This window comes from Sus scrofa, chromosome 15 (genome assembly GCF_000003025.6).
Source record: "Sus scrofa isolate TJ Tabasco breed Duroc chromosome 15, Sscrofa11.1, whole genome shotgun sequence".
Taxonomy (NCBI): Eukaryota; Metazoa; Chordata; class Mammalia; order Artiodactyla; family Suidae; genus Sus; species Sus scrofa.
In genome coordinates this window covers 112,488,971-112,501,473 of record NC_010457.5, presented here as the reverse complement: position 1 = coordinate 112,501,473, position 12,503 = coordinate 112,488,971, and the positions used below count along the sequence as shown (strand labels likewise).

The following is a 12,503-nucleotide window of genomic DNA, read 5'->3' as shown; positions in this document are numbered from 1 at the left end:
AGATTAGGTTCCATAGCTGAGGGATGTTACAACCTTGACAAAAAGACCTCCATCATAGAGATGTAAGAAGCAGCATAGTTTTGTAGAAAAGTCAGGTGGAATTGGGGTCGAATCTCACCTCAGTTACTTAACGAGCTTGATTATTACCTCTCTGGACCCAGGTTTCCTCTTTGGCAAAATGAAGACAAAGATATCCACCTTCCTGTGGGTGTTTGTAAAAATTAGAAATGGTGGTTGCCCGGGCGGGGGGGGCGGAGGGGGAGGGAGTGGGAGGGATTGGGAGCTTGGGGTTAACGGATGCAAACTACTGCTTTTGGAATGGATTATCAATGAGATCCTGTTGTGTAGCACTGAGAACTATGTCTAGATACTTACAAGGCAGCATGACAATGGGAGAAAAAATTTATGTATGCATGTATGCATAACTGGGTTCCCATGCTGTACAGTGGAAAAAAAAATTAGAAGTGATGGAAAACTGTCTCTTGTACAACAGAGGAAAGCAGAAGTGAGTGGAAGCAGAAGTGAGAAGTGGAGGCACAGGCTCAAGCCTAGACTGGATTTCAGCCCCTCATGCCTCCAGAAGCATCATGTCACAGTAGAGCCTCAATCCACAACACCCACTATGTGAGCACAGAGTGGGGACTTGAGGGAGTCAAGAAAAGGACTAAGTAGGGTAGCACATGGGGATAGAAGACCTCAATTTGGAGAACACCAGTCTGGATGGTTGTCTGATTTTCCCGTAGGAGCATGCAGATCTCTAGGCCAGGATAGAAAACATGGCTTTTGGTCCTGATCTGGGGCTGGAGTTCTGAAGGACAAAGGAGAAAACGACAATGTGCTGGTGAGGAGCAGTTGACGTGGCTACAGCAGAAATAGGGAAGAGAGAGAGGGCCAGGCAGGGCCTGATAACCTGCAGGCAAATGAAAGATCTAGGCCAGGGAATCTCAATTGGGGCCAATCTCACTCCTCCCCACCCCTAGGGACATCTGGCAATGTCTAAAGTCATTTGTGGTTGTAACAACTCCGAGGGAAGAGGTGCCACTGGCATCTAGTGGGCAGAAGCCAGAGATGTTAATAAATGTCCTCCAAGGACAAAGAATTATCTGGCCCCAAATGCTGATGGTGCCGAGATTGAGAATCTCTGATCAAGGGATTGTACCTCCCTTCACTATACTAAAAAAAGCAAACCCCTCACTAGGATGAAAAAAAAAGCCTTGAGTAAATGATTATTTACTCATTAATAATCGTTACCCCCCATGGCGCCTAGAACAATATTTCCTACATAACAACAATGAAATAATGAAACAATAATGCTAATAATAACAGCCAACAATAATTGTTACAATACTATGCAGTGTTTCAGAGACATTGTCTTACCCCCTTATAAAGGCTCCAATCCCAGGCCATAGGTAAAACTTGGGGGCCTTGAGCCAGCTTTCCTCAACTATCTCTGTAGTCTCCCCTGAAAGAAGTTCTGGTTTCCTTTCTATTAGTAGTACATATTTATTTATTGCCAATAGCAATAAAATGCTAACACTAAAAGTAACTACCATCTGTTAATGCCTTTTTATGTGTTGGTTGAACACTATAATTTTTTTAATCCTCACAATGCCCCATAAAATTATTCATATGTTCAATTTATACTTGTGAAAATTGAGGCTTAAAGAAGTTAATTTCTTGACGTCCTTCCTGCATAGAAGGGAAGCAGCAAGCACTGGATTCTACGGCAGGTCTAGCCATTTCCAAAATTTGGACTCTTGGCAAGTTTTCAGATAAAAAAATTATAGCCATTCTGGCCACTCCTATACATCTACATTTTTTAATCCAGAGGATGTTTCTCTATTAATAGGTTATAGCTTATCTCTTTTCTTTCTTTTTTTCTTTCTCTTTCTTTATCCTTCCTTCCTTTCTTCCTTTCTTTTTTAACAGGAGCTTGCTTTCTTGCATCTCCATTTTAGGCACCATGTCTCCACATATGATTTCTACTTTCATCACCTGGATCAGCTTCTGATAAAAATTTCAGTTTATTTAGTGGGTCAGTCATTAAATATTGATCGATTGCCTCATATATGCCAGACCCTATTCTAGACACTAGAGAGTCAGTGGTGACCTGGACAGGCAGTGTCCCTTTGCTCAAGAACCTCTGTTCTAGTGGGGGTGATGGGCAACATGTAATCAAACACAGAAAATAATTTCAGGTACTGATAAATGCTAAGAAGGAAACAACAACAAAAACATAGTCATATTCTAGTGACACTCAAGTAGCCAGGGAAATACTTTGAGGTGGTAACATTAGAGTTATGAGTAAATCTCTGAGAAGGACATGGCCATGGGGAAATCTAGGGGTGAAGAGTAGGACTAAATGTTTCAAATTGAAGGAAGTGAAGACCTGAAAACAAGAATGTAATGAGTTTGAGGGTGAGCCTGACAATTAGTGAACAAGAGACTAGTGAGATGGAACATTTGGGTGGTGGGCAGGAGCCAGGTCCTGCAAGTCCCATAGGTCAGGGGGATGGTCTCAGTCAATGCTTTTCATTAAGTGTAACCTTACTTTTTTTTTTTTTGGTCTTTTTTAGGGTCGCAGCCATGGCATATTGAAGTTCCCGGGCTAGGGGTCTAATCAGAGCTGTAGCTGCCAGCCTACGCCAGAGCCACAGCAACGCAGGATCCAAGCCATGTCTACGACCTACACCACAGCTCACGACGACACCTGATCCTTAACCCACTGAGCAAGGCCAGGGATCGAACCCAGAACCTCATGGTTCCTAGTAGGATTTGTTTCCAATGTGCCACAATAGGGAACTCCAAGTATAACCTTTATAAAAGACTTTTAAAAATAGAAATTGTAATGCTGTTAAAGCAGCAATTTAACTTGATTTAACCACATTCAAAATTGTTTGATAATTGTGATAGACAATGTGGCCAATGCATTTGAGACATTTTGGAAATTTACAAATGATTTCAATTCTAGTCCTACCAGCCATGGGACAGAGTCAGTTGAAAGGGAATTTTAACTAAAAGTAAAATGGATGAAAAGACACACTAGTCCATCCCCTCTCATAGTGGTCATTAATGGTCTCACAACCACCTTCATTTATGTATATATATTTATATAACAAAAATGAAACATTCATTTATTTGGATCCTAGTATTCTTTTAAAAAGCAGCTGAGCATATTAATTAATTCCTTCTTATCTCTTATCAGCACACTTAGATGGAATATTATAATTTATCCATTCACAGGAGTAACAAATAGTTCTTGATTTTTTTCCATGTACTTAATTCCACCCCCCCCTTGCCATGTATCTTCCATGTACTGTCTTCACATATATTTGCCCTGTGTTTGAAATATCCATAGTTTTACACAATGGAGGATCTAAGAGGTTAATCAATATCATCAAGATCACACAGCTAGAAAGTGGTGGCACAATGATTTCAGATCCAAGAGGTACATGTACATAAACGTATTTTAAAACATTTGGTATCCATATGACACTATATTTTGTACTTTATGCACTTAAAATGATTTTTGAAAAGTAATTTTTAGATTGCACACCAAACTGTCAAAAAGTCCACAGCAAATAAAAGGTAAAAACTTTTGCTCTAGACCTTGCATCATAAAAGAGGCAGCTACCAAATGCTATAGAAGTAGGAAGGAGATAGTGACTAAGTTTACATGGGGAAGGTCAAAGGAAAAGCTTCATGGAAATGATGACACTGAAGTTGAAGTTTGAAGAACAATGAAAGGAGCACAGGAGGGAAAGGAGGGCACAGCAAACAGCAAGGGCATATTCAGGGAATGGTTCACAAGCTTCCCTGAACAGGCTTGCGAGATGGCCAGTAGGGATTGGCAGCTGATCAATTAAGAGAGGACTTAAGCCCCAGATCATGGTTGATATTAAATGTTGTGTTTGATATGTTGGGCATTACCTTGGGGGCAGATGGAGAACCACTGAAGATTTTTAAGTAGGAAAACTGTGGTTCTGAAATAATGTTCAATAGTTTAATATAGAGCTCTTCATGTATTGGCTTGCTGTAAGATCATACAAAGACATGGATGCCAAATACGGAAATATCAGTTGAAGCCCACCCTCACTTGACCTCTAACCAGCTTTCTGCTTACCTTGATCCTGTGTACCAGAGGAGCAAACAGAAACACAAAGAGCTCTACAGTTGCCATGGAGTTCTGAAAAATCTTTCTTCGGTTGTTTTCTTCATCATCATTGGAGGTGCTTTGGCAAGGCTGCCCTGGAGAACCCTGGTTTTCAACCTGATGGATGAAGCCACTGCTGCTGCCACCCCAACTGGAGCCTCGGTCTGTGCCCCCCAGGCGCTCATTGTTGCAGTCCTGGGGGGCCTCCAGGAGCATCCAGTGCAGAGTGTGAAGGAGCTTTGTCTCAGCAACACCCAGTTTATCCTGGTGACCTGTATGGGACAAACACAGTCAGGGTAAGGCAAACTCTGTGACCAGAACAATGATGTCAACCTTGGGTCTCAGAGGAACATCCTTGCTTTGTTCTGTGGCCTGATTTCCTGGGAGACACTAACGTTTCTCTACACCATTTACAGCCACTGCTGGAAGGGTTCATTCTTGTTTTGGGACTTTCGAACTGGCTGTAGTCTCTATAGAATGACATGCTGTCACAAGGGAAGAAACTGCATGCATCATATCTCTTCAATCAGATACCCACATGTACTTCCAAATAAGCAGCATAGTGGCTAAGAGTAATGGCTCTGAAGATAACAACTACTCCATGTTAGACAGTGTGATAGGGAAGACTCCTCTATAAAAGTAACATTTGGAAAGAGACCCAAATAACGGGAGGGTACTAGATGGAAAAGAACTTGGGGTAGACGGCTAGGACAAAATGCCACGTGGGAAAAGCAATCTACAAAATAATCTCAACAAGAAAAATAATATTTATGTGCATGCATGCACACACCCAGTATTGCAAAGGTGGGAGAAGGGTCTGGAAGGGAATATGCCAAATTCACGAAGGTGGCTGCTTTAGGAGTTGGGGGTGGGGTGGGAACAAAGGGATAACTCTGATTGGAACTCATCTTGAAAGGTGAGAGTCTTTAGCTTCCTTGTAATATTTTAACATTTAAAAGGAGCCCGTATACACATATTACGTGTAAAATTTTTAAAAATTAAAAGAAAGAGAGCTAGTTCCCTTGTTGGTAAAATGGAGATAACAATGATACCAATGTGAGGGAGGTTTTTTGAGAATTAAATGGGATAATGTGTACACAGTGCCTGGGAAAATAGTTAAGTAATACAGATTGTTATTATGAGTGTTATTCTGAGTTGCTGTAAGTGAGGACAATGGTATGCCATGAAGAAGGAATGCAGGAGCACCAACCTAGCTTGTTCCTGTTTGACAGGAGGGTTGCAGTGCAATGGAGGACATGAGGCAAAGCAGCTTGTACCAGTTCCCATCGGGAAATGCTCTGGATGGCTTCAGAGAGGGCTGGAGAGAGGCCATGAAGCTTGTTTTCTACCAAAACTCGTTCAAAGGACTGTAGGCACAAAAGAAAAAAAGAAAAATAAATTGAAGATTCAGATGGGTGAAAAAAACAGAAAACAATTCCCTAAAAGATGCAAATCATAAAACCAAATTCTTAAGAGTAAGCTCACATTGCATTTCATTGCATAGGTTGACATGTAATAAGTCAGTGATAATTTCCTATTGTCTACCCATTTCCAAGTTTTTGATCCAAAGCATAGGGCTTGAATTATTACATGTTTTTTTATTTCCGCCAAAAGAAGCACCCATCAAAAAGAGTATGACAACACATTTAACCTTATGAAATTTTTGGATGCAATATTTTACAAAATGCTATTGGGGTATCCAAAGGGGCTATCACCATTGCAGACCAAAGTGAAGTGTCTTTTGTGAAAGTGGTCTTGAGAAACAGAATTTATGTGGATGTACAAGTGTTAAATAAGATACAACTCTCTCAAGAGGGCTGTTTTGGGGTCTCAGAGTTTTTCCATGTCCCTAGCAATGACTTGGCAAAGGACACTCCTTAACCTAATGTCTGGAACCATAAGGATACTTAATACATTAAATAAAGAAAGAAAAGGAGGTAGAGAAGACGGGAAGGAGAGGGGAGGGAAATAAGCCATTTTTGCTTTGGTTTATGAAATCTTCTATCCTGGCCGGGGATACTTTGAGCAAGTGAAGCTCCACCCTCTACAGCAAGTTTAACCTACTTAGTTTTGGGGGTTTTTTTTTGTTGTTTTGTTTTGTTTTGTTTTTTGAAAGTGAAGGGGGATATCACTATAAGCTGTTGGGGAAAGTATAGAATAAATTAATAAACATTTGACTTGTATGACCAGTACCTGATTGCTACCTAATGCCCCAAATGGGCTAGAGAATTATGTTCTCTAGAGTGATCATAATACAAGTCTCAAGGGCTCAAACTGTAATTTAAATTATTAGGATCCCTGAGGAAAATATATGGCTTAATACAGAGATTCTCCAAAGAGAGCTATTTACCTTTGACTCAAGAAAAAATAAATTCACTTTCATAATGAAAGGCATGCTAATGTTTGAGACATGCTAATATTTGGCAAGGAGTTCAGTCAGAGAAGCAGTCTTTGGGGTTTTCTTAAGAAACTAGGTAAAGGCAGATCCAAATATTTTTAAATTTCTTAGCCTTCAGGTATCTATTCATTAAGTAAAGGATGAGTATGTTAGACATCAGAAAATTGTAAGGAATTTATTTCAGTCCTGATGAATATATTTTAAGAGGAGTTATACATTTTATAATATCAGCAAGCTTTAGACACTTGACTTCATTTTCTTCCTTTTTTTTTTTTGTCTTTTGTCCTTTTAGGCCCACACCCATGGCATATGGAGGTTCCCAGGCGAGGGGTCCAATTGGAGCTACAGCTGCCAGCCACAGCCACAGCAACGCCAGATCCGAGCCATGTCTGCGACCTACATCACAGCTCACAGCAACACCAGATCCTTAACCCACTGAGCGAGGCCAGGGATTGAACCCGCAACCTCATGGCTCCTAGTCAGATTCGTTTCTGCTGTACCACAACGGGAACTCCTCATTTTCTTCTTAAATGTTACTGGTATAAGTTTTTATAATTTTAAACCTTGGAAATTGTTTTCTATACTTGTATCTCTCCATCTATCTATATCTATGAATGTGACGTAGTTATTTGATATTGTGTGCCTATATTAAAAATGTCAGACATATCTTTGCCAAGAACAGAAAAAAAGTCAGGGTTATTTTAAGCTAGTATAATTGTAACCATGGTTTGAGGAAGGCTCAGAGATTTCACATGTCAAATTACTTAAACCTGAGCTAAACACAACAAATTCCATTCAAAGATCCTCATTAGAAAGTCAGTTAGGGAGTTCCTGTTGTGGCTCAGCAGTTATGAGCCTGACTAATATCCAAGAAGATGTGGGTTTGATCCCTGGCCTCACTCAGTGCATTAAGGATCCAGTGTTGCCACGAGCTGTGGTGTGGGTCACAGACACAGCTCGGATCTGGCAGTGCTGTGGCTGTGGCAGCTGCAGCCCTGATTTGACCCCTAGCCAGGGAAATTTCATGTGCTGTGGGTGTGGCCCTAAAAATCAAAAAGTTAGCTACATTTTAAAAATACCTGTGACAATTTTGAAGGGCAGGAAATGCAGCAAAGCAAATTCCTACTTGAATATGTGTATCTGTGGGGGGATGGTGTTTCATTTTTACAGTTAGCTTCAGTAGTAGTTTGTGGCCATAACACATTTCAGAGCTCCTTACTAGGTCATTTATCATCTACCTGTCACTTGCAAATATCATGGCAATATCCAAAAGGCTTCCAATTTTAGGTTATAATATATACAATGTAAAGAACTTTATGCGAGCTTGAAATTTTAATGGAATCTGTGAAAAGCCCGTTTCAATTTTGCTTTGTAGCTTTGCATCTTTTGTCCTCAATTTGTAAAATGAGAATTTGTCAAGGCATGAGATTCCCTTAGATTCTTAGAGCAAATGCACTCTATTTTGCATAAATATTAATAGCATTATTTTCATAATTATTTCATATCATCCATTTCAGACTTGCACAAAAATTGGAAGACATAAAAGTTCAGAACTGCATATTACTTTGAATAGTTCATAGGCTCCTCTCTTATGAATTTCGATGATATAAAAATCTTGTTTTTTGTTAAGAATATGACTTATTATACTTGCCTCTACCACCTGGTTCTCTCTTATCTCTCAACCTTCCCTTTCTCCCCACTCAGGGCTAAGGGCCTTTAGACTTGCTCTCCCTCTGCTATTCCTCCCTCCCTTCATTCAAATCTTTGTCCAAAGGTCACATTAGCAGGCAAACCTTATCTATCCATGGCTTCTAATATGAATCCTCCATAATGCTCTCTCATTTCCTTTCTTTAATTTTTCTCCATAGCACAATCACCATCTGGCTTGCTATACATTTTACTCACTTGTGAGTGGTCTGTTTCCCTCCCACTAGAATGTAAATTTGTTCTGATTATTGCTCTATCTTACCACGTAGAATTATGCCTGGCACATGGTAGGTGCTCAATAATATCTGCTGAGTGAATTAATATATACAGTCAGTATGATTTAATATCTTTCTCTCAAATTACCACACAGTATATGGAAATGGTCATTAAATTGGTGAATATCACATACCACACAAGAGGCTTCATATTGCTTCCCCAGTTTAGGCCTCAAAAACGCACTGAAAAATTAATAGAGATAATTGTCATAAACAGAAGTAAAATTATTATCAGAGCATCCTTATGACATATTTCTCAATACAACACAGTGCTATGAAACTCAAATTCCGTGCCTCCCTATGGCTCCTTAATGAGCAGGTGTTGAACAGCTGATGACATTTACTTTTACACGTGTAATTACATATATGAAAAAGCCGTGGATCTCCATGTTTTCTGTATCCACTCTTATTCTGAAGACTTTTTTACCTAATCAGATTCTAAATCGCCAATGGTCAGAAGTGTTGCATTACTCATGGGTGCAGTCATATTAAAGCCAGAAAAATGAACACAGCTCGTGGGTTATGACTTTCAGAATCTAATTGCTTATCTGATAAATCTCTAAATAATAATAATAATAATAATAATGGAAATCTTGTTTCCTGTTTATTGGAATAGGTGTCAGTTTTTTCCAGGAAAAAAAAAATCCTTATCAAAAATTATTCTTCTCAGAGGCTTAAATCAGAAAGATTACACTGACTGAATCTGAGCAAAAATGGTTAACAAGTGGGCACAGCAGATATTCGACAAACAGGAGCTGGAAAAACAACAGGTCACCGGGCTGGAATTACAGCAGGAGATGGAGGGGAAATTGGACACAGGAGCACAACCAGTCATAATTATCTTCCCTAGTTCCCCGCCCCCTCTTCCTAGGCTCTCTGCCCTTCTACCCCCTAAATAATGTATATATTTATTCTACAGTAGCCAATCTGCTTGTCGTCAAACTTCCCTGAAATATTTTTTAAATGCGTGTTTTCAAGCGGATGTAGAGGGCTTGTTTTCCAGCCCCAGAGAGGGAGCTGCAAGCTGTGGTGCGGCCTCAGCAGCAGTGGCAGCAGCGACGACTCGGACGGCCCCAGGAGCGCCCCCAGCCCAGGGTGGCCCGCGGTGCGTCCTCTGCGCCCCTCACCTTGTTTGCCGCCACAGGAAGGTCTGGATGGGCAAGGGGATGCCGCGACCGCTGTCTTGCTCCTGGCCCTCGGAGCTCTTCCTCTTCACCATGATGGTGGCTCCTGGGAGTCCTACTGCAGGACCCAGTGCTGGCTCCTCGCTAGCCGCCGCCGCTTCCTCCTCCTCCTCCCGCTGCTCTCCCCAACTCTCATCCCCTCCTTCCCCGAGGCAGAGCAGGCTCTCTCCGCCCTGATCCCGCGTCCCTCTCCCCTTCCCCCGCCCCTCCCCGTGCGTGGAACATGGCTGCGGGAGGAGGGGAGGGCTGGAGGAGCCGAGGAGCGAGGAGGGGGGCGCTCGGAGGAGCTGTCCGCCTCGCCGCCCCCGCGCCCGCTCCTTGCTTTCAGCACCTCCCACTGTGGACAGCGGCCCGCGCCGGACAGACCGGCGGGAGGCAAGAGCTGGGGCCAGGTTGAGCAGCAGAGGGACGGCCAAAAGGGTCTAAGCTCCACATCGCATGTAGGTTCCTTGCGTGGCTTTTTTCAGCCCCCAGGATTTGCCTTCCTCCCCTAGGAGCTGCACCCCAGGAGTGTCCCCTGTCCTGCTTCCCAACGTTATCGGCCTCTGAAGAACTGTCACCGTCCGGGGAGGAGGAGCTCTGGGGAACCGCAGAGCAGTCACTATCCTTGGCATCATTCGCACCTCTAGCAAGGAGGTCAGGACTCCACCCTGGGGATTTAGCAGAAGGAACACATGAAAATTATTAGAAGTATAAACCAGGAAGGAAGCACCTTGGCAAGTCAGAGAAAGCTAAAAAGTTTTGTGATATGGGAATTTATTTTAAAATGGCAATCACAAGAAAGTAACCATGCTTGTTTTGCCAAAGCAGAACTAGTTCCAAACTAACCAGTTGTGGGTATTTGTTAATTATGACTTGAGAAAGAACATTTGAATCATTCAGTTTATCATTGCCTATTACTGCATGTGGGTGATCCTGTTCACTGCACTGAAACCAGTCATTTTATTTCACTTGTCATAGTCAAAGCCCTGTACTATAGTTTATAAGTAGATTATTGTTAGATGTTTTATCTGGCAGTAAAACAAGCAGGGGCAAGTTAAATGGAACAGTCTAAGTAAAAAAATATATACATATTGCTGTGGATCCAAATTCTTGCCAATGAATAGAGTCATGTGCCATTTTGAACAAAGATATTGGTGTGACCAATGAATGAAATGGAGAATTAGAGACCCCAGGGCCTGAGCTCAATGGATAGAAATATTTTCTTTATAATTAACTACATGTGTGTCTATTGCATAGAGAGAGAACTATATGGTATGTATTGGTATTTTCAGTCCAGAAATAAATTCTTCGTTTAATTTCTTAAAGTCATATTTTTAACCACTATTCTTTTTCACCACCATTGGACAAAGAATCTTATAATTAGTATCAGCAGCTCCGTCAGGAGGAAAAAATTAGGTTTTATAACTTCCATGAGTAACTTCATTTCTTAGAATTATGTGATAGTTATGCTTTTTCAGTCATTCATAGATGCTTTCCATTGCTTATGATTATAAATATCTAGGGCTAGGACACACAAAGGAAACTCTGAGATAGTTCACCTCTACTTCCAAATTTTACTGATAAGGGTGATGAGGCCTAGGCTTAAGAAATAATTTCCTAGCTGGTTAATGGTGCAGCTCAAAGAAGAAGCAAGTTCTCATGATTGTCTGCACAAAGCTCTTTTCTATAAGCTAGATGGTAAATAGTTTTCTTTCTCATGCCAACTCAGATCAATTGGTAGGGCCTGGCTATTAGACCAATTACGGAGCTAATGCCCATATATTGCAAGAAAGGACTACTGTTATTGCTTAGTGCTGTCTGCTATGTAAACAGCATAGAGAAATAACATATGTTTGCTACTTCTTCTCAAAGCTATTCTTTATCAATGTTCTCTTCTCAAAGCTATTCTTTATCAATGTTCCTTGAAGCTAACTTTTTTTTCTTTTTAGGTTTGCACCTGTAGCATAAGGAAGTTCCCTAGCTAGGGGTCAAATTGGACCTACAGCTGTCAGCCTATACCACAGCCACAGCAACGTGGCATCCAAGCTGCATCTGCAACATACACCACAGCTCACAGCAATGCCAGATCCCCAACCCACTGAGCGAGGCCAGGGATTAAACCCACGTCCTCATGGATACTAGTCAGGCTCGTTACCACTGAGCCACAACGGGAACTTCCAAAGCTAACTTTTCAGTATTTCTTCTTTCTTGCTTTAACTGCCATCACTCACAATTTTACTTAATGTTGTCAAAGGTATTTTACTCTTGAGAGAAGTAATATATCTCAGTGGATCAAACTTAGATTTAATCATTAAGAAACATGATTTCTCAGTGTTTGGATCTTCACTGGGTTTTCTTGAGCTGTTTTTTTATTTCTTATGTTTCTATATGTTTCTAAATGTCTTTAGGCTTCTGCATTAGTATCATGTAGCCCATTTGACTAGAATCTCAAAGCTACCACGGCAGGGCTAAAATTCTGAGTACAAGCTGGCTCAAGTTTTGCTCTTCTTTAAGTCATCTTTTAATGTGAATCTTGAAACAAGGCAAGATAGGTTCTAAAGTGTTGATTTAATGCATATCTATTGAGTATGTTTTCTTTGCCAAGCACTAATCTATATGGATTTCTGCTCATAAGAAACTCATGGTACTGAAGGGAAGACAGATAAAGAAAAAGGTACTATGGGAGATATAATACAAACTCACTTATGAACAAAGGGACAAAGGAGAAAATGTGGGCAGAAATCAGATGGAGAAATGTTTTACATGGAAGGCTACAAAATCTGAATAGAAGACTTTAAGCTGGG

At 41.0% G+C, this 12,503-nt stretch overlaps 1 protein-coding gene across 4 annotated transcripts in view; it reads right to left on the bottom strand.

Annotated features, from left to right (window-relative positions):
* UNC80 (unc-80 homolog, NALCN activator) overlaps positions 1 to 12,503 on the bottom strand; it is a 253,679-nt gene that overhangs the window by 216,037 nt on the left and 25,139 nt on the right. For 3 of the 4 annotated variants that reach the window (XM_021075020.1, XM_003133630.5, XM_021075019.1), the window contains exons 1-4: positions 9,661 to 9,752; positions 8,668 to 8,716; positions 5,364 to 5,520; positions 4,124 to 4,425 (exon numbers count right to left, since the gene is read on the bottom strand). In XM_021075020.1, coding sequence (XP_020930679.1) covers positions 4,124 to 4,425; positions 5,364 to 5,520; positions 8,668 to 8,716; positions 9,661 to 9,752 — 600 coding nt within the window. Of the gene's footprint in view, positions 1 to 4,123; positions 4,426 to 5,363; positions 5,521 to 8,667; positions 8,717 to 9,660; positions 10,368 to 12,503 lie in introns of those variants that run through there. The other variant, XM_021075021.1, reaches the window with a different exon arrangement.